This window comes from Dreissena polymorpha, chromosome 8 (genome assembly GCF_020536995.1).
Source record: "Dreissena polymorpha isolate Duluth1 chromosome 8, UMN_Dpol_1.0, whole genome shotgun sequence".
Lineage (NCBI taxonomy): Eukaryota > Metazoa > Mollusca > Bivalvia > Myida > Dreissenidae > Dreissena > Dreissena polymorpha.
In genome coordinates, this window is record NC_068362.1 from 95,515,447 (window position 1) to 95,540,985 (window position 25,539).

The 25,539-nt window shown below is 35.3% G+C and overlaps 1 protein-coding gene and 1 long non-coding RNA gene across 2 annotated transcripts; one reads left to right on the forward strand and one right to left on the reverse strand.

Moving 5' to 3' along the window:
* Positions 1–733: 733 nt before the first annotated feature.
* LOC127841422 (uncharacterized) lies at positions 734–8,152 on the reverse strand. The gene is made up of 2 exons (XR_008030972.1): positions 7,750–8,152; positions 734–841 (listed from the first exon to the last, which is right to left on the reverse strand). It is a non-coding gene; the product is annotated as an uncharacterized LOC127841422 (long non-coding RNA).
* On the forward strand, positions 2,854–25,444 carry LOC127841421 (solute carrier family 49 member A3-like). The gene is made up of 12 exons (XM_052370245.1): positions 2,854–2,998; positions 8,145–8,392; positions 10,456–10,614; positions 11,284–11,386; positions 13,153–13,266; positions 14,089–14,165; positions 14,939–15,073; positions 15,350–15,466; positions 18,691–18,843; positions 21,493–21,650; positions 22,775–22,911; positions 23,280–25,444. The coding sequence occupies exons 2-12, from the start codon at positions 8,240–8,242 to the stop codon at positions 23,435–23,437; spliced, it is 1,464 nt and encodes a 487-aa protein (XP_052226205.1). The 5' UTR covers positions 2,854–2,998; positions 8,145–8,239; the 3' UTR covers positions 23,438–25,444.
* The last annotated feature ends 95 nt before the right edge of the window (positions 25,445–25,539 follow it).

The window sequence follows — 25,539 nt, forward strand, 5'->3', positions numbered from 1 at the left end:
GCACATTTGAACTGTTATTGAATTCGATTGATCTTATTGGGTAAATTACATTAAATCCTTGAGAAAAAATATATTCCAATAACTACGGGAACGTTTAAGTATTTTCAGTGTCACTCAATATCGGTCATTGTCGACTCCGGTACTACTAAAAAGTGCACCGGGTACTTCTAAAATTACTTAAATGTACCAATCGAGTGTCACTATCAAGGCATGAATTATATATTTCCTATAGACTTTCATCAAACCGTGTCTTGCATTTATAAATTTGTGACCGTATAGCAGTAAATATTTTTATGGAAGAATTGCAATTTTTGTTGTTACAAGGAAGATCATAAATATATGTGACATTATCTGCTTTGACTGTTCGTTGTTGCTAGGTTATTAAAGCAAATATCGGTTACTGATAAGCTAAGGGAGACACCTTCAGTTCATACAGGCGTATGCAATGTGGTTTTAAAGTCCCTTGCCAAACTACCAACGAGTATTTCTATCTTCAAAAAGATTCAATATCGAACCAAACGAATCAAAGCTAACACATGATCATTCAGCACATTCAGTAAAGAATGATAACATTGTATTTAAAACTATTTTGGTTTAATTTGTCATACGTGGTTATTGGCGAAGATGGAAAGTAGGCGGAAGTTAATTTTTCAATGTGTAGACAAAATCTATCGTCTCGGAAAGGTTGGCATGCATATACGAATTCATCTTCAATGCAATTAATGAGTTTGCATTTATGAAACTGCATCATCTGGAAAGGCTTCATGGTCCGCTCTTCAGGAAGTTCGCTTCAAAATGAGATTTGTGTTACCAATGCTGGTAAACCATACAGAGGAATATTCTACAAAGAGAAAAAATACCCAACCAATTTATTTTGTATCAAAATAAGTCACAGAAAAATATATACTCAATGATAAGTACTGGATGTATTATCTCTAGCATTTGATATACAAGTTATTTTATGTTAGCAAATTGTATTAATTAGTGTTAAATTGTATGTTCATTTCACATTATATACACTCGTTTGTTAAAGTAAGCCATAAAGCTTTTTTCTTAATATAAAAAATAAAAACCTGTTTAAATCTATAACATGGACAAGTTTGTTAAATGTTTACTATGTGTTCAGCGTGATATTATATGACGAACGGGCAAGTTTGTTAAATGTTTACTATGTGTTCAGCGTGATGTTATATGACGAAAATGTATTTACTATATTATTTACTCTTATGCCGATAAATAAGACATAACGTTCTTTAAAATGCATATGGCAGCGATTCAAGAAAGCTGTGACCACGCAAAAAACATATATGGTACATTTTACTAAATTATAAGTTGACATATTTACACATCTATAAACGTGATACACGTTAATTGTTATCAGTTGGGATTAAACAAAATCAATTTCGTGTGTCAATGTCAGAGTTGATAACAACTTTTCTTTCGACAATGCTGCTTATTGCAAATGCGCGTAGCTATCCTGGTAAGAGTTTCTATTAAACTTTTTAATAAATTTAGAAAAGTACCTGACTCAGCAATAAGGTTAATCTGCTTTGATTTGCTAAATATCGTAAAATGTTAAAAAAATGTTCGAATATACCAAGTTTCCATGATATTAAATTATTTAAAAACGATACTTATTGGCTCTGGTTTGCGAATAACGCCAAACACAAGGTCAAATATTTCAACCTTATGAAAACCTTGTTACCGTTCTCCACATAAAGACTCAGAATCTGTATGTGGACAACATCTATGCCGAGTTCGAAAAAGGGTACGTACGTGAAAAATCTAGGCCACAATGTCAATCTTCTTTAATAATGATTATATTTTATACAAAATTTCAGATACTAAATTACTATCCGAATATTAACTTATTATCCGGATAATCGGATCAACAACAACATGACAATATCCAGCCAATGTTTGAATCTGGGTCATGATGCGTCATTAAATTAGGTCATCGGGTCAACTATAACAAAATCTTGAGGCCACACTTTTTAATCAATTTTGATGAAACTTGGTCAGACTGTTTATCTTTACAATACCTAGACTAGGCTAGGCTAATTCAAATAATGATTTCTTGCGTCCTAAAAATTTTGACCAGGGCAAATCTTAGAAAAAGCATGAAAAGTCCCTAGGGGCAAGATTTATAACTCAATCTTGATGAAACCCTATGATTATATTTAACAAGAAAAATTCTCTGTCGAGTTTGAATCTAGGTGCCTTCCCAAAGTAGAAGACCGGGTCAAATCTTGTGTTAACATGAAACTGTTACAATTTCAAAGTTACAATTATGACTGAATCGTGATGAAACTTGGCCAAATATTTCTTTTGATAATATCAAGACAAAGTTCAAATATGGATCAGTGATCACATTTATCTTAAAACTAGGTCACTAAGTAAAATTTTAGAAAACCATAGAACAATCCTTGAAACAACATTTTAGCTCAAGTTTGATAAAACATGGTAAGAATGTGTATTTTCGCGATCCCAATACCATGTCTGAATATAAGTCAAGTGTGTCAAAAATACTTGGTCACCACTAAAGTCGTCAAAAATTTGTTTCCGTGAATCAACGAGACCTCCACCATGGCCCATTAGTTTCTTAAGGATTCAATCAATTTATTATAGCTAAGGGGTACATTTTTGTACGTGTGTATATAAAGGGGATATTATATAGACGATGTGCCCGTTAAAGGATTTATATCAATTTGCAATTGTATGCAGTTGTTAACTTTCTTTACATTGTGCTTTATTATGTTTACTTATCTGCACATGTATTTGCCATGCATTTTAGTGTTGTCAAGTTAAGCATGATTAAAGATAGTGAAAGTTTTCTTTACTTTTGTACTTGGTCGCGAAAATGAACGATAGCTTCACATATTTTGGACATTGTTGAATAATTAAACAGATGCTAGTTTTAATTAAGAGATTGCAGATCTTTTATAAATGAAATCATTTGAGTTTAAAGTGCTATATTTATGGAAAATAGTAGTTATTTGTAAGTGCATTTTTTACGATATGATTTTCTGTTATTTAGTGATGGTTGTGCAAATATTTTAGTTGCTCAAGCGCTTTAATGAATGTTTCCCATTGATTTGATTAACATGATGCTCTTTAACATACCAGTGAGATAAAAAATCGTGTTAGTTTTTAGTGTTACTACGATGAGCAAAAAAGTGTCATATAATGCTATTTTTATATCCTTTTTTTATTTACACTCCCATATAGAGCGGCTTACCGATCAGAAATATTTTTCAATATCTCGGATTAAGTACATTTTGTGATTTGTAAAAGCATAATTCATAACTTTGAATAGAATAATAAATTTTGAATATTTGCATATGGAAAATATATAACATCAGTATAACAAAATAGTAGTTTCTGACGATGAACAGGATCCTTTACAAACATGTTTGCATAGATCCCTGCGACGAATAACGTGTAATTGATCGTTAAAATAATGATTTCGTTAAAATGTTGTTACTTTGAATTTCAGCAGTGAGCCCTCATAATATCAGAATTGCATTAAGTAGTGCACGATATACATTATGGCTCATAAAAATGAATGTATTGTCTCCCACATTATCATTTTACACTTAAAGGGGCCTTTTCACAGTTTTTGGCATGTTTTGAAATAAGTCATTAAATGCTTTATATTGATAAATGTAAACATTGGATCTTAAAAGCTCCAGTAAAAAAATCAAGAATAAAATTTAAAAAAGGAAAAAAAGTAGCCGCAGCTGGACTCGAACCAGTGACCCCCGGAGTCCTGGAGTAACCTGGAGTAAAAACGCATAAGGCCGCTCGGCTCTTCTGCCAAGCATACTTGGTTGAAGTATTTTATGCATTATATGAGCAATCTTCGTAGTTTCACAAAATTTAACGACAACAACAGAACTCTCCGAATTATTCAATCGTTTCGCGTTGCAACGATTTATAATTTTTAGTTTTTTAAATCGTCAAAAGACGCATATATTAGCTATATTAGACCATGGTTAATGTTCAGTAATACTGTTTCCTCACAAATATCATAACTAAAACGAAAATTTGCGAATCTGAAACAATTTTTCGGTGTAAGCTGCATAAGCCAGCTTTTCACCCTGACTTGACCTTTGTAAGTGTCCAATAAAATTCAAATAAAATTTCCCGCGGCTAGGTACGAATGAATACACTTCATTTATTCCATTGGCTGATTTGAGTATACCACCAGAACATTGGAAACATATCCGCGTCTTTGTAACACTGTTTTACTGTATGAAACAATTTTATCTCTAATGAAAAGGCTTAATAGATAGAACAGTTTTACACTCAATTCTCGACATCAATACAGTTTGTGCGTACACCTTTTATTTTCAGAGTATTACCAGCGCAAAAGCGTTTATACTTAAAAGGCTATGTTCTCATATTTAGTACTTACTTCCATATTCCTGTCAACATGTTAACATGTAAAAGTATAAAGAGCAGTGGAAGCGAGGCCTCACTTTAAAGAATTGCATTTCAATCCGCGAGGTTTCGGGTCAAGTCGCGGACATTCAGAGTTTATATACAGGTCATCACCGGAGTTCGCGGTCAGTAAAATAATCGTTATATAATAAAGACGCTATCCGTGAACTAGGTGACCTGGAATTTTCTTTAGACCAGAAATATGTTAAAAGAAGATATTCAGCAATATAATTATGGTATGTCAATAATAGATTCTTAATGTGTTTTCAACAATACAATGATAAATATTTTTTTTAATAAATTTAACAATAATTATTCCACCATATTGCCTAATGTACTAAAGTGATATTATGAGCATGTAACAGTTTATAGGTGTCTATCGCAACCGTTGATTATTTTTGATGTTTCTACTTCATATACACTTATAGTAATTAATGCAGCATCAACATACTAAAACAATATACCAGAAAGAGAAAAATAATGCATTTGAATATTAACCGTACTTTCGTTTGACAACTGATCATGCGTTTACGAGTTGAACCTAAATTTAGTTTTAGTGCAGATTTGTTCATACGACACAAAGACACAATATTGTTTTACGGATCATTTCGGCTTACAGGACTGGGTGGGTCACGTAAGAATATCGAATATAAAATATATTTTTATAAACAACTGGTAGCAAGGTGAGTTGCAGATAATTGATCAGTAACCACATTTTAACTAACTATTTTGACCTGTTAACTCTTTTCAGCTCAATTCAACAGTGCAAAATGCCCATAATATCACTTTAAGCATGAGCACGATGATTCTCGATACTGTTAATAATCGAATCAAATAGCAATGCCCGACAGACCACTAAAACAGGTTTGTTCTCGTGTGGCCGGTTGACTCATATGTTTAAATTTCACTTCCATTCTTCTTTTGGTTTTCTGTTTTGTATCTATAGGTTTATGACCAGCAATATGTTATAATGTAAAATAAGCCGCGAAAACTCCCCGTAACATCCCGTACTGCGTGTGATGCAGCTAAGAACTGCACAGAAAAAGACATTCGCTATCCTTGATCTCATTCATTAAACTATTTACGCCGTATATCTTTTTTAAAGATATTTCTTGTTTCAATTTTGACAATTTACCAAACCGTGAAAACATCCCTTTAATGTTCGACTGGACTGTGGCGTGTTTTGTTATGAACTACACGAAATACCGGTAGTAAAATATCGTCCGGAAATAGCTACTTGTCTACCCACACCATGGTATGCGAATACTTCGTTTACGGATGGCACTTCACTTACAGAGAACAACAAACGCCACGCGCGAGAGGTGAGTTCTTCAGTTTTTTTGTATTTATGTTCTGTTTATTTGGTTTTTAGACACAGAACATTGTTTGGGTGATTAATGGTATAGCACTTCGTATTGCGAAGAAAGAAATTCGCGGAAAAACGGTGAATTATTTAAAAAAAACGATAAAAGTCCATCGATAATCAGCATGAATTGAATGATCAGTACATATTTAAACAAAATAAACATACTTGGAAATAAATCAAGAACGTGCTTACTATTCGAAATAAAAGATCAATATATCCAGTAATGTTACAACACGTTACATTTTAGTTTACTAATGTATTTGAGAAAATTCAAATGTTTTAAGAGTCGCATGCACATTTTTCATCTGCACTTCGTTTACCGATCATCTAAAAAACAATGGCACTTCGTTTCCGGACATCTAGACACTTTTTTCCAGATATAACACACTCGTTTTTTGTGAATCAAAAATGCAGAATTCGCTGTGGAATACTGTTAAAGTAAGCAGGCAATAAATAAAAATGTATGTACTTAGTACGCAAATAAAAAACGAATAACCGAAGCATGTTCTTATCCCTTTGAAATATGATTATGATTTGGTATAAATGTGAAAGATAAACAAATTGGATATGTCTAATGAGTAAAATCTATATGACCATATATTTTAAATTACGTTCTAAGCGGTTGATCTAAAGCATTTATCTTTATGTCCAAATGAAGGTACTAAGGCTATTTACTTTTATATTAGATAGCATGTCATGAATAATCACTCTGCTTAAACTGCCTCTCAGAGATTAATATCAGCAGCGATGCAGGTTCGAAATTCTATTGGAACTTTTTGGCTCAATGCCAATAAACGAAAATAGCAATAAAAGAACGGGCGGGGTTGATTTAATCACACGATAGTGGTGTAAAAATTATGCATATCCGTCTTTGTTTTAATATAAACACAACACATGCTGCATATGAAGTTCTATCCAATATAGCACCCTAAACTTCGTTTGTGTGGGTATACTAAGTACTGACTCCATAATATGACATTTAAACATTTTATGTACGCATTCCTTTTTTTCCAGAATCAGTTTTTACGATTTAATTTTAACCGTGATTCTTAAAACTCAACCAATACAGTGATTTAGGGTCAGGTGAATCGCACTTCGAGCAAACGTTAGCGTTGCGTAAAGGGAAGTGCTCCCTATAAGCAGGGCTCAAAATACAGGGAGTTTTACCATTCTCTTTTTAATTTTGTTGCTACGCATAAGTATCGTCTTGATGATGCGATTCAAATAAGCACAACCGACATAGGATTTTATGAAGAACAAATGTGTATTTGCGTCATAAAGACCCCTTCACTACCGTTACCTAGAGCCCTGCTATAAGTAAAATTAAACACGATTGTGTTGATCCGCATTATCCGTACACATTTATTTAATAATAAATATTATCTTATTTGAAAATTGCAATTATAATAAACATAGTATAAATTAATAGTGATGTGATTTTTGAAAAATATATTTTAAAAATGTTTCGTATGAATAGCCATAATATAAATAAATGCATTTGAGGTAGAAGATAAAACTCAGTTATTAGAGTGCCCGCTTTGTTGAAAGTCTCCGTAATCTGAAGTGCCCTTTATCGGTAAACAAAGTGGCTGCAACTTTATGTATGCCACCTATTACAAAATGCACTATCTTTGTTTATATTTCATTGAATGCTATCAAAATTTCAGTATTTGAAGCACAGTGATTACTCTACATGCTGGAATAGCAAACAATTTCTTGCAATAATTCTAAGTAGTTTTATTTTGTTAAAATGTTTACTGTTCATCCAGTTTATGCTGTTTTCAGATCGAATTTCTATTTTTTGGGCAAAACTGTACCATTCTTCCGTGAAATTGTGTATTCCCAATACAAAAGGATACACCATTTATCAACTCGACCATGTGTCTTGTCTTAAAAACTAATCTTTAGGATATAACTTGAAATAAAACAGAGGAACTTACCTCTAGCGCGTGGCGTTTGTTGTTCTCTGTTAGTGAAGTGCCATCCGTAAACGAAGTATTCGCATACCCGGCGTGTACCCAAAGATTTATCAATAATCCAAGATTATTGTTATCGCGAACCCAGACATATCCGTTACGTGGTCCACTTGCTGAAATCCCGCGTGATAACGCCATAAAACGTAGGGAATCGATATAGCACGAGATCTCCCGCAGACTTGATGTGTCCGATCTTGTTTTTTTATTGATCTTTGGTCTACCAATCTATCACCGGTTTTAGAAAAATATGTTTGCCGCGCACTCGCGATAAATATAATAAGTAAACGTCATTTTAGATAAGTTTTTCTTTTAACGATATTTTGTCTTTATAAAGTTTGTTAAAACTATTATATTCATAGTGCTCAACTCGAGAGATACCGGTGTTTATACTTACGGAAAGCTGCGATTGTACTGGATCCGCATTGTACACGTGTAGCTGGCATATGACCGTAAAATGGCGGCCTCCATGGTAGACGACGACAAACAAATATCGCATGCAAAATCGACATCTTCTAGTTTAAACGGCGACGGGGATGGATTTAAAGTTTATAAAAGAAGATGGTACATCTTACTGGTTGTGTTTCTTCTGAACTTGACAAATGGAATGGTGGGTAACGTCTTTTTTAGACGCTTATAACAAGGTTTAACATTTAGGCAAGAAAACACTAATTTCAAGATCTATCTATCTCTGTATACTGCCAACCGCTCTTTCGAGTATTACAGGCAGAGGGACATTATCGAGTCCGTTTCCTGGGAAGAACCAGTACTAGGTGTCTATGGAGGAGATAATGAGAACGCTTCCCGAGTGGGGTTCGAACCCACGAACTCCTGATCGCTAGGCGGACACCTCATCCACTACACCACCGCGATCTCACCAAGATTTTAAAGATAGATCTGTCCTCTTTCAATAATTCCAGGCAAAAAGGTGCCTCCTCGCAACTTCTGAGAAAGTAAAATTCGCCCAAATGAACGTACCCTTTAATGTTAAAATACTGAGCTGAGGCCTGGGATTGAACCCACGACATCAAAGTTGTAGTCAGACACTTTAACCACATCGCTAAAGAGCTAGGTAGCCCAACAGCAAGGCTGTTCGAAGTGACCTTATTTCATTACACTCCTCTCCCTTTTAATGTTTCAATGCCCAGACACGCCAGCTACAGCATGTCTTGCATCCGCATGGCCCTACCAGAAACCATTAAACAGCTCAGACCAATTACTGCATTCACAGTTCTTTTTTGCCTCGTCGCCATTAATGTGAAAATACTGAGCTCAGGCCAGGGATTGAACCCACGACCTCCAGAGTGGTAGTCAGACACTTTAACCATGTCGCTAAAGAGCTAGCCCAATAGCAAGGCTGTTGGAAGTGACCTTATTTCCCTTGGAAAGCAGGGTTTCAGCAATGAGATTTCAGCAAAAGTGAAGTATACTTCAATGAAAGCTTCCCAAACTTTCATAGTTCAACGAAGTCCCCAATGAAATGCACCAAAATGTTGCACACTTACTACAGATGCCAGTGACTTTTTCCCCAAAATTACAGCCTCTTACAGGCTGATTACCTATAGCAAAATGTTACAAGTTTTCCTTAAAATCTGACCAAAGTCACCCCACTCCAAAAGCCAAACTTTTCCAATAAAGACAATAATTGGATTATTGAGTTTATATTACAGAGAAATAATTATGTAGCACTTTTAATATACATGTTACAATGCAGTTGAACATGCACTTATAAAGCATTGGAATACTCATATTTATAATCATATTATTAATGTTTCATTTTTCCAGATTGTATGTTTTATCATGCGATTTTTCCCAATCAATGAGGTACAGGCTGTGTGAAGCAAAAAAATCACTGAATGCTCACTGGATCAGGAAATGACCATAAAAAGCATGGTTGCTAAATGGTTTTTCAATGACAATAGAAATAGGCTCTACTTTCCACATAGGGATAAAAAATTATTTGAGAATTTTCACATAACTAAAATTAATGAGATCATGGAAAAAAGTTTGTACCATGAATCACTGCAGATGTTTCACTGGCCCCAAAAAAGTTATCATTACTTTTATGCAACGTAAAAACATTACCTGTCAGTTAATTTGACCTAATTAATATATTCAATGACATTAATGAAATACAGTGTATTGAATGGTTATTACTTAAACGCTCAATGACAATCATGTTATACACTTTTGACTTTATTACATTATATATTACCACGTTTACAAGTATATTATAAATACAAACATTACAAGAGGTAATTTCATAAGTCATAGTAATCTATATTGTTATATAAATAATAACATTTTTGAACATGGGTAATCAGACTTCATGGTTATGCTGGTTGTTGACCTTCTTTATGAAAAAAGTTCATAGAGGTAAATGCTCCACACTAAATTCTTATCAGTTAGTTAACCAACCATGTTGAGTGGCAACATTTAAACAATTTAGTTAACCACCATGTTAAGTGGTGATCATTTAAACAATTTAGTTAACCACCATGTTAAGTGGGAACATTTAAACAATTTAGTTGACCACCATGTTAAGTGGCAATGTTTAAACAATTTAGTTAACCACCATGTTAAGTGGCTAAAGCTGCTGTATTTAATAAAAATGTTGCGTTAATAGTTACGTGCCCCACATTACCAAATAAATGATTTTCTGTTTTATTTCAGATCTGGATCACATTTTCTCCCATAGCGGATACAACTGTGCCATATTACAATATCACACCATTTCAAGTGAACATTCTTGTTTTGGTGTTTGCAATTGCAAGTATTCCTCTTGGGTTTGTAGCATCTTGGTTGCTAGACACGCTAGGACTCCGTTTGAGTGTGAGTGGCATAATTTGTATACAAGTTATAATTAATTTTTCATTAAAATGGCATATTTTTCTTGCATTTATACCTGTTTTTATGCCCCCAGTAGGGTGGCATATAGCAGTTGAACTGTCTGTCAGTCCGTCTAGTGTCAGTCAGTCCGTCTGTCCGAAAACTTTAACATTGGCCATTACTTTTGCAATATTGAAGATAGCAACTTGATTTTGGCATGAATGTGTATCTCATGAAGTTGCACATTTTGAGTGGTGAAAGGTTCAAGGTCAAAGGTCAAAAAACAAAATCCAAGGGAAGTTATAAGCTTTAAAGGGAGATAATTTCTATTTTATATCATTTGGCAGGTACAGATCATTTTCACAATAGAAGTAATATTTTAGTAACAGGATATAATTTAAAAAAATATATTTCAAAGCCGCACAGTAGGGGGCATTGTGTTTCCGACAAACACAGTTTTTTTAAGAAGATGAAACTAATTATAAAAAACATTTATTCATTAGAGTAATTGCAGAATGAAAAATTATATCTCCTACTGACTGATTAGAATGTAAATGTCTGAAATGTAGCTTTTGAAGAATGTATGTAATTGTGTACTGCATATAACTTGTAACATATCCAATTGTAAACATATGCTGTATAAAAAAATAATGTGCTAACATTATTTTGTAGCTGATTTTAGCAGCCTGGTTAAATGGCATAGGAAGTTTGCTCAGAAATGTCAGCACATTTGAGTCCGTACCCCTGGGATATCGATTCACTGTGTGTCTGACAGGTAAACATCTCATTTTGATTTTTCTTTAGCAAAATAGCCGGACAGCCTTTAGCTTTTGGATAAGGTAATTTATTCAAATTTAATGCAAACTTATATTTAAAATTGTGTGTTTATTTGAGAAAAATTGGTATGCTCATTTGTTTTTGTTATTAATGTTTGATTAGCAACATGCCTACTGTGCAGTTTGTTTTAAGCTCACCTGTGTGCACACTTTTCACATGGTGAGCTTTTTTGGTCACCTTTTGTCTGTGGTGCATCTTGCATAAACGTGTCATTCAAACGACATCTCCTAAACAACTGGCCAGTGGACAGATTTTCACAAAACTTCACTTCAATGATCTTTGCATGAACCTGATTAAAAAAGCTCACATCATTCTGGCCGCTGCAAATGAAGTTCACCAGAAAGATTGAAAAATTAAACTTTTGGAAAATCTCTGAAATAACAAGAGTTAGGGGTTTAATATTTGGTATGTAACTTTGTATAGCGTTCCTCTACTATTTCTGTTTAAGTCTCTGCCCTGGGGTCAAAAAATGTACACGATATATATATATATATATATATATATATATATATATATATATATATATATATATATATATATATATATATATATATATATATATATATATATATACTAATACATAGTGCCAGTTACGCGGTCTCGGTAGTTTTCAGACTATACTTAAGGGGTCAATATAAAAAACAGGGTCTGTATACAACCCCGCGTTCTAGGCACCTTTAATTACTATGAGGGGGGTGTAGGGGAGGTAATGCAATCAAATGTCACAATAAGGTCTTATATTGATAACCACAATCACGTCTGAAATTGAAATTTCATATACCTCGCAATTAATGTTGCTATATATTTCCTTGTATAAGACGTTAAATAAATGACGTATTTATATATAATACTATATTAGGTACCCCTATATACCTTAATTCTTGTTAATAATGGATAAATTAGGGTATGGAAAAAAAATCATTATCTGTGAAACAACATGACTCTGAGCTTAGATATTTGGTATGTAACAATAGACAGAGACAGTTTGCAAAGTTTGTTGAATCGTATCCCTGGGTCAAATCTGTGTACTCCTCAGTGGTCACATGATTAATATCTTTTATACTAAAAAATCTTCTTATCTGACATGCCAATGCTCAGATTTTTTATATTTTGTATTTATACAAAGTTTGTTCAAAGCCGGAAGTTTGGGTTAAAAATGGCCAGTGGGGGTAACTGGTTTCCCCTATGTGTACATGTACTTCACTAGTATATAGCAAAATGTTAAAAAATCTCCAAATCGTTGTTGTTTTTGTTTTTTATCGAGTGCACCGGGATTGTCTCCCATATGGCCATCGCCCCTAGAAAGACTTGTTAGTTGGTTACGGGGGATAGTGCAAGATACAGGAGACACCCCGTTCTAGAGGTGACCCTGGGTCTTTTAGTGCCCGGTGTATAGCACCTAGTACACTGCACCTCGGTTTAACGTCTCATGCGAAAGACGAGTTAGTAGGTTAGGTGCAGCGGGGGATTGAACCAGCGATCTCTGGATTGTGAAGCCAGTGTGTTACCACTAGACCACGGATCCGCTACATCTCCAAATCTATAAAGCTGAGTGCCTTTATATTTGATATTTAGTATCATGTAGTGCACCTGTGTGATGTTTGTTTGAATATCACATAAGGATATGCCATGACTGTGTCAATACATGTGTTACTTTTATCTGAACTTAAGTGTAATGATTAAAGCCAACTTCATTTGTTGCAGGTCAGATATTGGCAGCCTGTGCTCAGCCATTCATAATGTTTGCTCCAACAAAGCTTGCTGCCCTGTGGTTTGCAGGGGACCAGAGGGCTACAGCCAACATGATGGCATCCATGGGTAGGTTGGACATTAGGTTAGTTTGCACTAAATTCAATACGGAACTTTTTCAAGGCGCGTCTTCCTTTAAGTTTCATTTGAAAGCTTAGTATAAATTTAAAGAATGATATGCCCTCTTTGTCCTCTTTTGAAACTTTGAATTAAAAAATATGCCATGGTCTGTGTAAGAAAATTACAGTCGCCCAAATGCAGGGGTTTTTTTCTCAGAAAACAGGGTTAGGCAGTGTTTTTTCGACAAAAGCACAGTACTTCAATAAACACATCTCAAATGAAAATTACCAAAATTTTGCAGACACATAAAGGATACAGGATATTATCCCAAACGGCTTGGGTCCTATTGCTAAATGGCTTTTTAACTACATAAGAAGAAGAACCAGGCACTTCTTTTGAATGTTCAAAAGTGGGATACATTAATGTCAATATTGAGTGGAATGTTATTATGAGAATCAAATGGTACTATTATTCTGAATTATCTGAAAATATGCAAATAGTCACAATGCTGAGTTATCCACCTCTGAAGTCGCATTTTCTGAGGATTTTTATTATAATCTTAACTACTGAAATGTTGCCAGAGTTTCTTTGTTGATAAGAAATGGTCTTTACGAATGGACATGATAGCAGCTGACAATAATTAGATGACAATTGATCTCCAGGTCTCCGAGGACACATTAAAGTCCCAGTCCACACATCCAGTTCTAACACTTGATGATAACTGTGATATAAAAAACACTTCAAATCAGTGCTGTTTATAGAAGTTTGAGTGAAACATTCTTCACTGGTGTTTTTAACCATTTGGAAATAATTATTGTGTTGATGTTTTAGCAAATCCACTAGGAATTATGGTTGCAAATTTATTGGCACCAAACATTGTTCAGCAGCAACAAGATATACCAACATTGGTAAGTAGACAAAGCAGATCAAATCAAATTAAAAAGGATCTCTACAAAACAAAATTAACTTAAATATAATTATATAGGAACAATTGTTTTCAGGTAGCTATGATTACATTCCAAATTCCTAAAAATGTCTTGTTTTGAGAACGGAGCAGTGTTTTTTAAGTATACAACAACAATTTTATAACATAAATCATTCAACAAGAAAATTTTACACTTAAATTGCCATTCAAAGTTTGAACTGTTTGTACACTTCAGTGCCTTAATCAATATGCTCATGCACAAAATGAAAATCACCAGGTACAGTAAAACCCCACCTGTAAGAACAACGCCATTGAATTGTTCAAGTTTCTTTGCATTTATAAATCAGTGGCGTACTCTCCAACCTTATGTCAATAAATGTCAATCAGCACCAATGAAAGTAATCTGCTACAGAAACAATGTATTAATCCATAAAGCATAACTAAAGCAGTCTGCTATCTCAAAGTTACATGTTGTTTATTGATGCTGACATGGAGGGCTGGTGGACTTAGCAGGGTCATTCGAAGAGTTAATTAATATTTTGGTCTGACAAACATGCTCTTTATACAAAATAGATAGGAGCCCTTAAAATCAGGGTTTGCACCCATTGAAATTTATAGGAACCTTATCGGGACTTTAAGAATGCAGGTCCGGTAGTCGTAAAGCAAGTTTTTTGTGTTGCTAATATATTAATGATCATGTACTACAAATCTCTAATACGCTACTATGATGTGCGTGTTATTGTGATGCTGTTACAGTTGTGGATCATCACAGCCCCGACCCTTGCCACCCTGCTGATGGCCACGTTCGGTGTGTGCAGCTCAATACCCCCTACCCCACCCACCTCCAGTGCAGAGGAGAAGTCAGAGCCATTCTTTCAAGGACTCAAACAGGTAACCTAGGTGACGAGAACACCAGCGTGTAATATAATAGACACAAACTTATAAGTATACTTGATTGGATAAACAAGTACGGTAACTTAAGTTACAATCATTCCTCTATATTTTCCGAAAGTTTCACAATTGTTACTTTCTAGTTTCTTATTACGGGTGTGTCATGTTATTTGAAAATAAAATGTAATGCAATTACTTGTTGAACATCACTTGTTCTTCTTTAGTGCAAAAATGGAACAAATGTGACATGTAATCAGTTTGTTCCTTGTGTTCTAGATACTGAGGAACCGCCACTACTGGGTGCTCAACTTTGTGTTTGGGGCGGGGCTGGCCCTGTTCACAGCTTTCTCATCTTTCTTTGACCAGATGCTGTGTCCCAGGGGCTATTCTGACGTAAGTACGAGTCACTTGATTGGATTGCACCATAATTGGCTTTTTTGCTTTTCATTCAAACATGCATCATTCTTGATAGCTTATTTATAATATGTAAGTACTTATACTTAGGTTTGTTCAATTCATATTGTTTCTTTTTAGCTCATGGTGAGCTTTTGTGATGCCTTTTGTCCTGCGTGCGGCGTCAACATTTGCCTTGAAAACACTCTAGAGGCCACATTTATTGTCCAATCTTCATGAAATTTGGTCAGAAGATTGGTCTCAATAATATCTTGAATTAGTTCGAAAATGCTTATGTTTGCTTGAAAAACATGGCTGCCAAGGGTGGGGCATTTTCCTTATATGGCTTTACAGTGCTCACACTGGCCTTCAGAAAATAATAGCCATCATTTTTTCCTTAAAAAAATAATAGCCAAAACAGACGAGGACTTTTCCGCAAAATGGTACTGAAGGCAAAAAGAAAAAAACAATGAATCTCATTGTATCTGTGTTTTATCAAATGTATATCTTTTAGATTTAATTTATAATATATACTTAAAAACAAGCATAATATCAGTGTCATTTTCTTATAAAATATTATCATGGCTTTACAATAAAGAATACAATCAAGGTTGTGGGTGTGACTTAACAAACCAGACATAAGCTACAGTTACATACATATATACTTTAAAACAAAAAGATTAATACTTTTATTAAAGTACTATTAATTAAATAAAAACTGCCTTTTCAAATTATTCAATTTTTAAAGTCCGTCTAGGAGCAAGTTCTGGTTAGTACCATACAAAATATTGTCAACCAGACCATCCGTAACACCGCATATGTATTCGTCATTCTATAAAAAAAATGTTATAAAGAACGCCGAAAGTAAATTAAAATCGACAAACCGTACCGTATCCGAAAACGCCTGTCGAGATACCTCTTATGCTCATCAAATAAAACATGCATATCGTTTGACTGCAGAAAATAAAAACCCGTAACCTTGCGAATAAAACTATGGCCACCAGGGGGGGGGGGGCATTTTTATACGGCCGTTTAAAAAAACGGGACGTATCATAGTTTCACCTTTGCGGCAAGCGGGCAGCGTCCACAGCTCTCTAATTCAAATAGTTTTCATCCGATCTTCACCAAATACGGTCAGAAGTTGTATCTAGAAAATATCTAGGTCATGTTGAATATGGGTCATGCCGGGTCAAAAACTATGTAGAGGGGTCACTTTGTGCATTTTAAGCATTTAGCATGGTGTCCGCTCTCTAATTGAAGTAGTTTTCATCAGATCTTCACCATATTTGGTCAGAAGTTGTGTCTGAATGATATCTAGGTCAAGTTCAAATATGGGTCATGCCGGATCCACAACAAGGTCACGAGGTCACTTAGTGCATTTCAACCATTTAGCATGGTGTCCTCTCTCTAATTGAAGTAGTTTTCATCCGATCTTCACGAAAATTTGGTTAGAAGTTGTGTCTAGACAATATCTAGGTCAAGTTCAAATATGGGTCATGCCGGGTCAAAAACTAGATCACAAGGTGACTTAGTGCATTTCAAGCATTTAGCATGGTGTCCGCTCTCTAATTGAAGTAGTTTTCATCTGATCTTCACCAAATTTGGTCAGAAGTTGTTTCTAGATGATATGTAGGTCAAGTTCCAATATGGGTCATGGTAAAGTTATCAAGTTGTCCAAAACCTTCAAACGGGCGTATTTTGTGACAGTTTGGCACTCTTGTTCCTTATATGGCTTTATATATGGCTTTAGTAAAACATTGTTAACACTCTAGAGGCCACATTTTTTGTCCAATCTTCATAAAATTTGGTCAGAAGATTGGTCTCAATGATATCTTGGATGAGTTCGAAAATGGTTACGTTTGCTTGAAAAACATGGCTGCCAAGGGTGGGTCATTTTTCCTTATATGGCTATAGTAAAATCTAGAGGCTACATTTATTGTCTGATCTTCATCAAACTTGGTCAGAAGATTCATCCCAATAATATCTTGGACGAGTTCAAAAATGATGCGGGTTGGTTGAAAAACATGGCTGCCAGGGGGCGGGGCATTTTTCCTTATATGGCTATAGTAAAACCTTGTTAAAACTAGAGGCCACATTTATTTTCCGATCTTCATGAAACTTGGTCAGAAGATTTGTCCTAAGTTCGAAAATGAGTTCGAAAATGGTTTTGGTTGTTCTAGAAACATGGCCACCAGGGGGCGGGGCATTTTTCCTTATATGGCTATATATTGCTTTAGTAAAACCTTATTAACACTCTAGAGGCCACATTTATTGTCCATTCATCATGAAACTAGGTCAGACGGTTTGTCCCAATGATATCTTGGATGAGGATGAAAATGGTTCTGGTTGGTGGAAAAACATGGCTGCCAAGGGTTCTTATAACATCTTGGCCTGCACAGAACAGGTCAGTTCCTTTGAATCTCAGGTGAGCGACTTTGGGCCGTTGAGGCCCTCATGTTTCAATAATCCCATTTTTTGACCATTTCTTGCTTAACAAAATCAATATGCAGAACCCACATTATATGTTTTCTAAACTAACACGCATACAGTCATTTGAGCTGATGTGGTTTAATAAATATTTTATGGCATAAGTTTTGTACAACACTTCTTAGCCGTTTTTTTACAAATTGAATGTTTTCAAAAACAATATTCCAAGTGTTTTTAACAGTTATCTAAAAGCACCATGCTTATAATTTAAGTAAGTCTTTACTGTACTAACTACTTAACTACTGCTGTGTTTCTATTGATATGGTGCCGTTCTGTCACTTTACCATAATAAATGCAAGCATGTCTGGGTGGAATAGTGCTCGGCTGATAATTGGAATATTTATTTGCCATACTAACGCTGTAGAGCATGTAGCATATGAATGGGAAAATCATGTCATTTTACACTAAAGCTGTTGGCATGTGGGTGTGGACTTCATACATACTTTATATATGAGTAGATTGCAATAATGTTGTTACACCTACGTTTTCAATGGTACTGCAGTGTTATTCCATATGTTGTGTGCACAGGTGGTTGTGTGCTGGTCAAATGAATGCAGTGTTTACTTATATCATTCCTTGCTTAACGAATGCAACAGCTTCATTTTCAAAGGTACCCCTGTGTTATTCCATATGTCGCCGCCATGTGAAGTTCAGATGTAACCCAATTTATTCTTAAAGTAATCCCTTCATAATAATGTTATAAATAGGTTATCAATGGGATTGTATTGTAATTTAAGATGTATGCAGGCATGTGTGGTGCCCTCATGATAGGCACAGGGTCATTAGGGGCGGTGGCGGCAGGCATCTATGTGGACCGAACCAAGCGCTTTGAGGAAGTCGTCAAGATCTGCTGGTGTCTCAGCTGCCTTTTTGGTATTGGATTCGTCCAGGTGAGCTTGATTGATATTATTATTGTGTGCTTATGTATTCTTAGGTTTTGTTTAATAATGTTAACAGTTTTATATGCCAGTATATTAAGCCAGCCTGCATGTTGATGGTGCCGAGGTAAGTTTGCTCAGCAGGACTAGGTATCTCGATTTGATGAGTGAACTTCCCTGCCCACTCACTAAACTTCTATGGGGATCGGTGATACATTTATATATATATACTGGGTACTTACCAGCCACTTAAATTTTTGGCATAATGATTATGAAAGCTACTATTTTTAGCTCATCTATTTTTTTTTTTTAAATTATGAGCTATTGTCATCACCTTGGCGTCCGGGTCCGGTTAAGTTTTGCGTTTTGGTCCACTTTTCTCATTAAGTATCAATTCTATTGCATTCAAACTTGGTACACTTACTTACTATCATGAGGGGACTGGGCAGGCAAAGTTAGATAACTCTGGCTTGCATTTTGACAGAATTATGTGCCCTTTTTATACTTAGAAAATTGAAAATTTGGTAAAGTTTTGTGTTTAGGTCCACTTTTTTCCTAAAGTATCAAAGCTATTGCTTTCATACTTGCAACACTTACTAACTATAGTAAGGGGACTGTGCAGGCAAAGTTATGTAACTCTGACTGGCATTTTGACGGAATTATGGGCCCTTTATACTTGAAAATTTGGTTAAGTTTTGTGTTTTGGTCCACTTTACCCCTAAAAAATCATAGATATTGCTTTCATACTTGGAACACTCGCAAACTATCATAAAGGGACAGTAAAGGACAAGTTGCATAACTCTGGTTGTCATTTTTACGGAATTATGACCCTTTTTGACTTAGTAACTTTGAAAATATGGTTACATTTTGTGTTTAGATCCACTTTACTTCTAAAGTATCAAGGCTTTTGCTTTCAAACTTCAAATACTTTCATGCTATCATGAGGGTACTGTACCTGGCAAGTTGAATTTTACCTTGACCTTTGAATGACCTTGACTCTCAAGGTCAAATTATTAAATTTTGCTAAAATTGCCATAACTTCTTTAGTTATGATTAGATTTGATTGATACTTTGACAAAACAACTTTTACCTGACATACCACAATAGACTCCACCCAACCCACCTCGCCCCCCCCCCCCCCCCGAATCCCCCCCTCCCTCGAAGCCCCCCTTCAATCCCCACCCCAATTAATTTTTTTTAAAGATCATCTAATAAATGACCACCACACCATCACACTATACCCCCCTCCACCCCCAAAAAATAATTTTTATGCCCCCGGTAGGGTGGTATATAGCAGTTGAACTGTCCGTCAGTATGTCAGTAGGTCAGTGTGTCAGTATGTCAGTCAGTCTGTCCGTCCGTCCGATAAAAACTTTAACATTGGCCATAACTTTTTTACTATTGAAGATAGCAACTTGATATTTGGCATGCATGTGTATGTCATGGAGCTGCACATTTTGAGTGGTGAAAGGTCAAGGTCATCCTTCAAGGTCAAATGTCGAATTTATGGCGTCTGTCCGTCCGAAAACTTTAACATTGGGCATAACTTTTTCAATATTGAAGATAGCAACTTGATATTTGGCATGCATGTGTATCTCATGGAGCTGAACATTTTGAGTGGTAAAAGGTGAAGGTCAAGGTCATCCTTCAAGGTCAAATGTAAAATATATGGCGTCTGTCCGTCCGAAAACTTTAACATTTGCAATAACTTTTTTAATATTGAAGATAGCAACTTGATATTTGGCATGCATGTGTATCTCATGAAGCTGCAAATTTTGAGTGGTGGAAGTTCAAGGTCAAGGTCATCCTTCAAGGTCAAAAATAAATAAATTGAAAGCGGCGTTCTCATGAAGCTGCACATTTTGAGTGGTGGAAGTTCAAGGTCAAGGTCATCCTTTAAGGTCAAGGTCATCCTTCAAGGTTTAAGGTCCAAAAAAAATTCAAAGCGGCGTTCTCATGAAGCTGCACATTTTGAGTGGTGGAAGGCCAAGGTCATCTTTCAAGGTCAAGGTCATCCTTCAAGGTCAAAGGTCAAAAAATAATAATTTCAAAGCGGCATTATCATGAAGCTGCACATTTTGAGTGGTGGAAGTTCAAGGTCAAGGTCATCCTTCAAGGTCAAAGGTCAAAAAAAAAATATTTCAAAGCAGCCTTCTCATAAAGCTGCACATTTTGAGTGGTGGAAGTTCAAGGTCAAGGTCATCCTTCAAGGTCAAAGGTAAAAAAAAACTTTTTTTTTTTTCAAAGCGGCGCAATAGGGGGCATTGTGTTTCTGACGAACACATCTCTTGTTTTTTTTCAAACATGGTTAAAAAACACAAATATTTATTTTTATAATTTTATTTTTGAAATACCGTCCAACACTCCCACCCAAGAATCCCCCCCCCCCCAAAAAAAAAAAATAATTTTTTTTTGCATTTGTTTGCATTTTTGGAAGATAATGTAATAAATGACCACACCCCCACACTATACACCCCTCCCTCCTTTGTGATTGAAATTGAGATAGGTCCCTTCACCTTTAAAAAGAAAAATAGATGAGCGGTCTGCACCCGCAAGGCGGTGCTCTTGTTCCAGTTTGTTTTTACAATATATGTCAAACAAATTGGCATTAATACTAATTTTGAGTGCTTTATCCAAATCTATCCATTACTTATATTTCAGTTTGCCCGCTTTAGAGACCAGCATGTGGTTGTTGCAGTCATGGTATCCCTGTTTGGAGGATTTGGGTTCGCCATCTACCCGATCTGCATGGAACTGGCTGTAGAGGTCACGTATCCAGTCGCAGAGGCCACCAGTGCGGGACTTATGATCATTTCAGGGTAACTGTCTAGTGACCTGTTTGTTTTATAAGACCATTATAAACTTTACCAGTTAGTGCCTGCCTGTAGATTTTCGTACTGTCAAGAAAGGTTTTATAATCGTCTTTGCTTAATTTTCTATTGTTTTTTTATTTGTACAACTTGTATCAATGTCATATTGGTCAGGTGATTTAAGGTTCTGGTTGAAAACCATGCACTAAATTTAACGAGTTAGAGATATTAACTTGGGCCAAAAATATAACCCTGCAAAATAACCAATGTACAAACTGTATTGGTTTTCTCTAAAAATCTAATCATGAAGTGAAGTCATCCAATAACAAGAATGTCTTCAAAAACTACACCAACTACACGACATACAGCCGTAATAGATTGTAAAATAAATGTGATACTGAGCTTCATCTACAAATGAATATCATTTTCTGGAACAAACATCCTGTGATTTTGGAAACAATTACATAATTATTTTATATTCAAGAATAAATCAAAGCTGCTTTTGACATGTTTGAGGGACTTTTGACAAAATAACGCTGGTGCTTGTCAAACTGTAAAATCAGGAAGTTTTAATGTTTATGTTACCTGATAATTATGATTATTATTTGCTAGCAGGATCAGTTTCTAGTTTTAACTCTTTCAGTGCTGGAACCGAAATTTGAAGGCCTTTGCAAACAGTTTGGATCCAGATGAGACACCACAGAACGTGGCGTCTCATCAGGATCAAAACTGTTTGCTATTCTGATAGTATTCTTTGAAAAAAAATCAAAGAGAATGCTAATTTTAGAAATTCAGCAGACAACATTTTAGCAGACGACAAATTTCCCAGCATGCAAAGGGTTAAGTGCAAATAATAAAAGACAACAGAGGGTGGACGTTGGGACATCTGGGCTATATGCACATATGTCAAGTATGGTGATGGACCAACAAAGGCAGTCTCAGCCTACTGCTTATCTAGGGCTTCACCTTATGCCAACAGTTCAATAATGTGAAGACAATACTTCCGTAAAACAAGAAATACATTGAAAGAGAAAATGTTGGCCTGCATGACGATTGCAAATGAATGAAGATCTGTTTCACATGACAAGCCTCACATTTAATACATGTACATGAATTGCCGTTGTGTATTCCAGTCAAATCCAGGGTGTGATCTACATGTTAGCTATGCAGTTCATGGCGACTGACCTCTCAGAGTACGAACTAAGCCTGGGCACTGGATGTAGCACCAGTATTCAGAAGGCCAACGACTTCACTCCACAGGACTGGACAGGTTAGCTTCCTTAACGCATTGTCATGCCCGCACAAAGTGGGAGGCAATATGCTGCCACAATTGTCTCTTGGTCTGTACTTACATACGTACCTCCCAAAATATTGTGTACGCAACTGCTCTCTACTTTCTGGATGGATTTCGGCTTAATTACCTTTAATGTATAAGTGATCGTAAAGTAAGGAATTTTTCCTGTCACTGATATATTTATATTTCCTTAGTTCCATTTTAATTGTACGGGGGATTTGGCTCTAACTTTCGCAGCTGAAGAAAATACATATGTAGGTGATACAGGTAAGAATTCGTCTGCAACAAATTTCGGCAGAATTATGGCCCATGGCAGACTTACCCAATTCCTATCTCACTTTTAGACCCAGGGCTATTTGTGAGTGTGGTGGCAACCGTTTCTGCATTCATATTGATCACGTTCTTCAAGGCAGTGTACAGACGCATGAACAAGGAGCAACAGATAGCAGCTGCCCGCATCATGAACCAGAGGATAGAAATCAGACCGGAGGTTCACATGTGAATATGTAGCAGAAGATTGAAATCCATTGAGTCGTTGATGTAAAACACAAATTGTGAACGTGACGATTTAAAATCAGATCACTAGTTAAGGCATGACTATGGAAATGGCGATTTGTATTTTGTTAGTGAGGTAGGGTTTCAGTTATAAAAGCCTTGTTCCCCACATGGTAATCTCAGGGACATTTGTGCTTTTCTCAAAGACATTGCCACATGTCATATCAGCAGTGTCTTTTACTTGTGATAGACGCTTGTGGACAAAATGTTGTGTCCCTATAAGCACACAACTTGCTAGGCCTCTCAGGTTAGCGATCTAGAGACTTTCTGCCTTATGGTTGTAAGGTGTTCTTTTTGTGTTTGCGTTTCTATTTGTGCCTTATTGAATGTGCACGAAAAGGCAGACCAAATGAGTCGCTTATTTTATTGATTCTTATAACTATTTTAAAGTTGATAGTGTTGTTCAAAATAATATTTATGTTTTTTATTTTTTAAATGCAATTTTTGCAATCTTTATTGCCATACAAAATAGTGAGCTTTAGCTAAACCTGTTAAAACAGGCTTGAGAATGTCAAGAAATAGGTGGCTGATGTTGATGGGGGCATTACAGAAAGTGATTTGCTTGTTGTATGTGGACATGTCCAGAAATACACTTTTTGTCAGGCATTGTTAACCAGGTTTTCCGAAGGAAAAAACTGGTTATTAGATTGGCGAATGCGGGCGGGCTGGCGGGCGGGCGGAACAAGCTTGTCCGGGCCATAACTATGTTGTTCATTGTCAGATTTTAAAATCATTTGGCACATTTGTTCACCATCATTGGATGGTGTGTCGCGCGAAATAATTACGTCGATATCTCCAAGGTCAAGGTCACACTTTGAGTTCAAAGGTCAAAAATGGCCATAAATGAGCTTGTCCTGGCCATAACTATGTCATTCATTGTGAGATTTTAAAATCATTTGGCACATTTGTTCACCATCATGGGACGGTGTGTCGCACGAAAGAATCACGTCAATATCTCCAATGTCAAGGTCGCCACGACTAGAAATAGATTTTTTTTTTTTTTACTTTCAAAGGGGGTTAATTTTGTTTGTTCATTTCAAAAGTTCAGTTTGAGTTTTCTCCCTTTATCAGTTTTTTTTTCACAATGAAAACCTGGTTTTGTGACAATTTTGTCCCTTGTTTTCTCTTTGTACTGCATAGAACATGGTTGTAGTTTTAATTATTATCTTTATATATAATTGATGTTTTATTTCTAATAGCTTTGGAAACCGTGTGTATGTTTTGTTTTGTATTGCATATGTTCATTTGATTATTGTAATTCTAGCTATTGCATGTTAAATTTAAAGAGCCTGTTGCCTTTAAAGAGACTGTACAAAAATAATAAAATGCATACTGGAATGTCATAAGTTCTAATAGAACAAAATTATACTTGTTTTTATTAAGAACTATTTGTTTGAAATACGAGTACATTTAAGCTAGCTTACTTGGTCGAACACTAAACTACGAATCTGAGGATTGCGGGTTCGATTCCCAGCCCGACCACATAACTTGTGTGGCCATTTGTCATTAAATTATTTATACAACAATTGTATACAAACTGTGTGATAGATTTCCACCAAATTGTTATTATTGGCAGATTATATGCATGTGTTTGTGTTTTGGTATGTAAGCTGTCCATGAGAATGAATTCTGAAATGTTAATGTTTTTGTTGACTTTGGCTTAAAGATTCCTCTGTTATTTATTGTTGTTTGTTGATGTTCATAACCTGGTAAATAATTAACATGAAATGGTCATTTTACATTTGCATGTATATTTATGTTTTTCAGTTAACCTCCATTTTTTTCGAAATATCTTAACTGTGTGCTACCAATAATTTACCAAATCATGTTCAATTTACACACACTAATGTATTCATGATTGTTCTTCTTAATTGCTTTTTATATAAAATTATATTTTATTATTTTGTTATTTATTTATAAGAAAATGTGCTTAATAGATCGACACATACCGGTATTTGCAGTTTTTGTTAGTTTATTTTTTTTATTTGAATTATTGTGACTATTTAATATCTATTGAAGTTAATAAAAATGTATAAAAGCAACAGACTT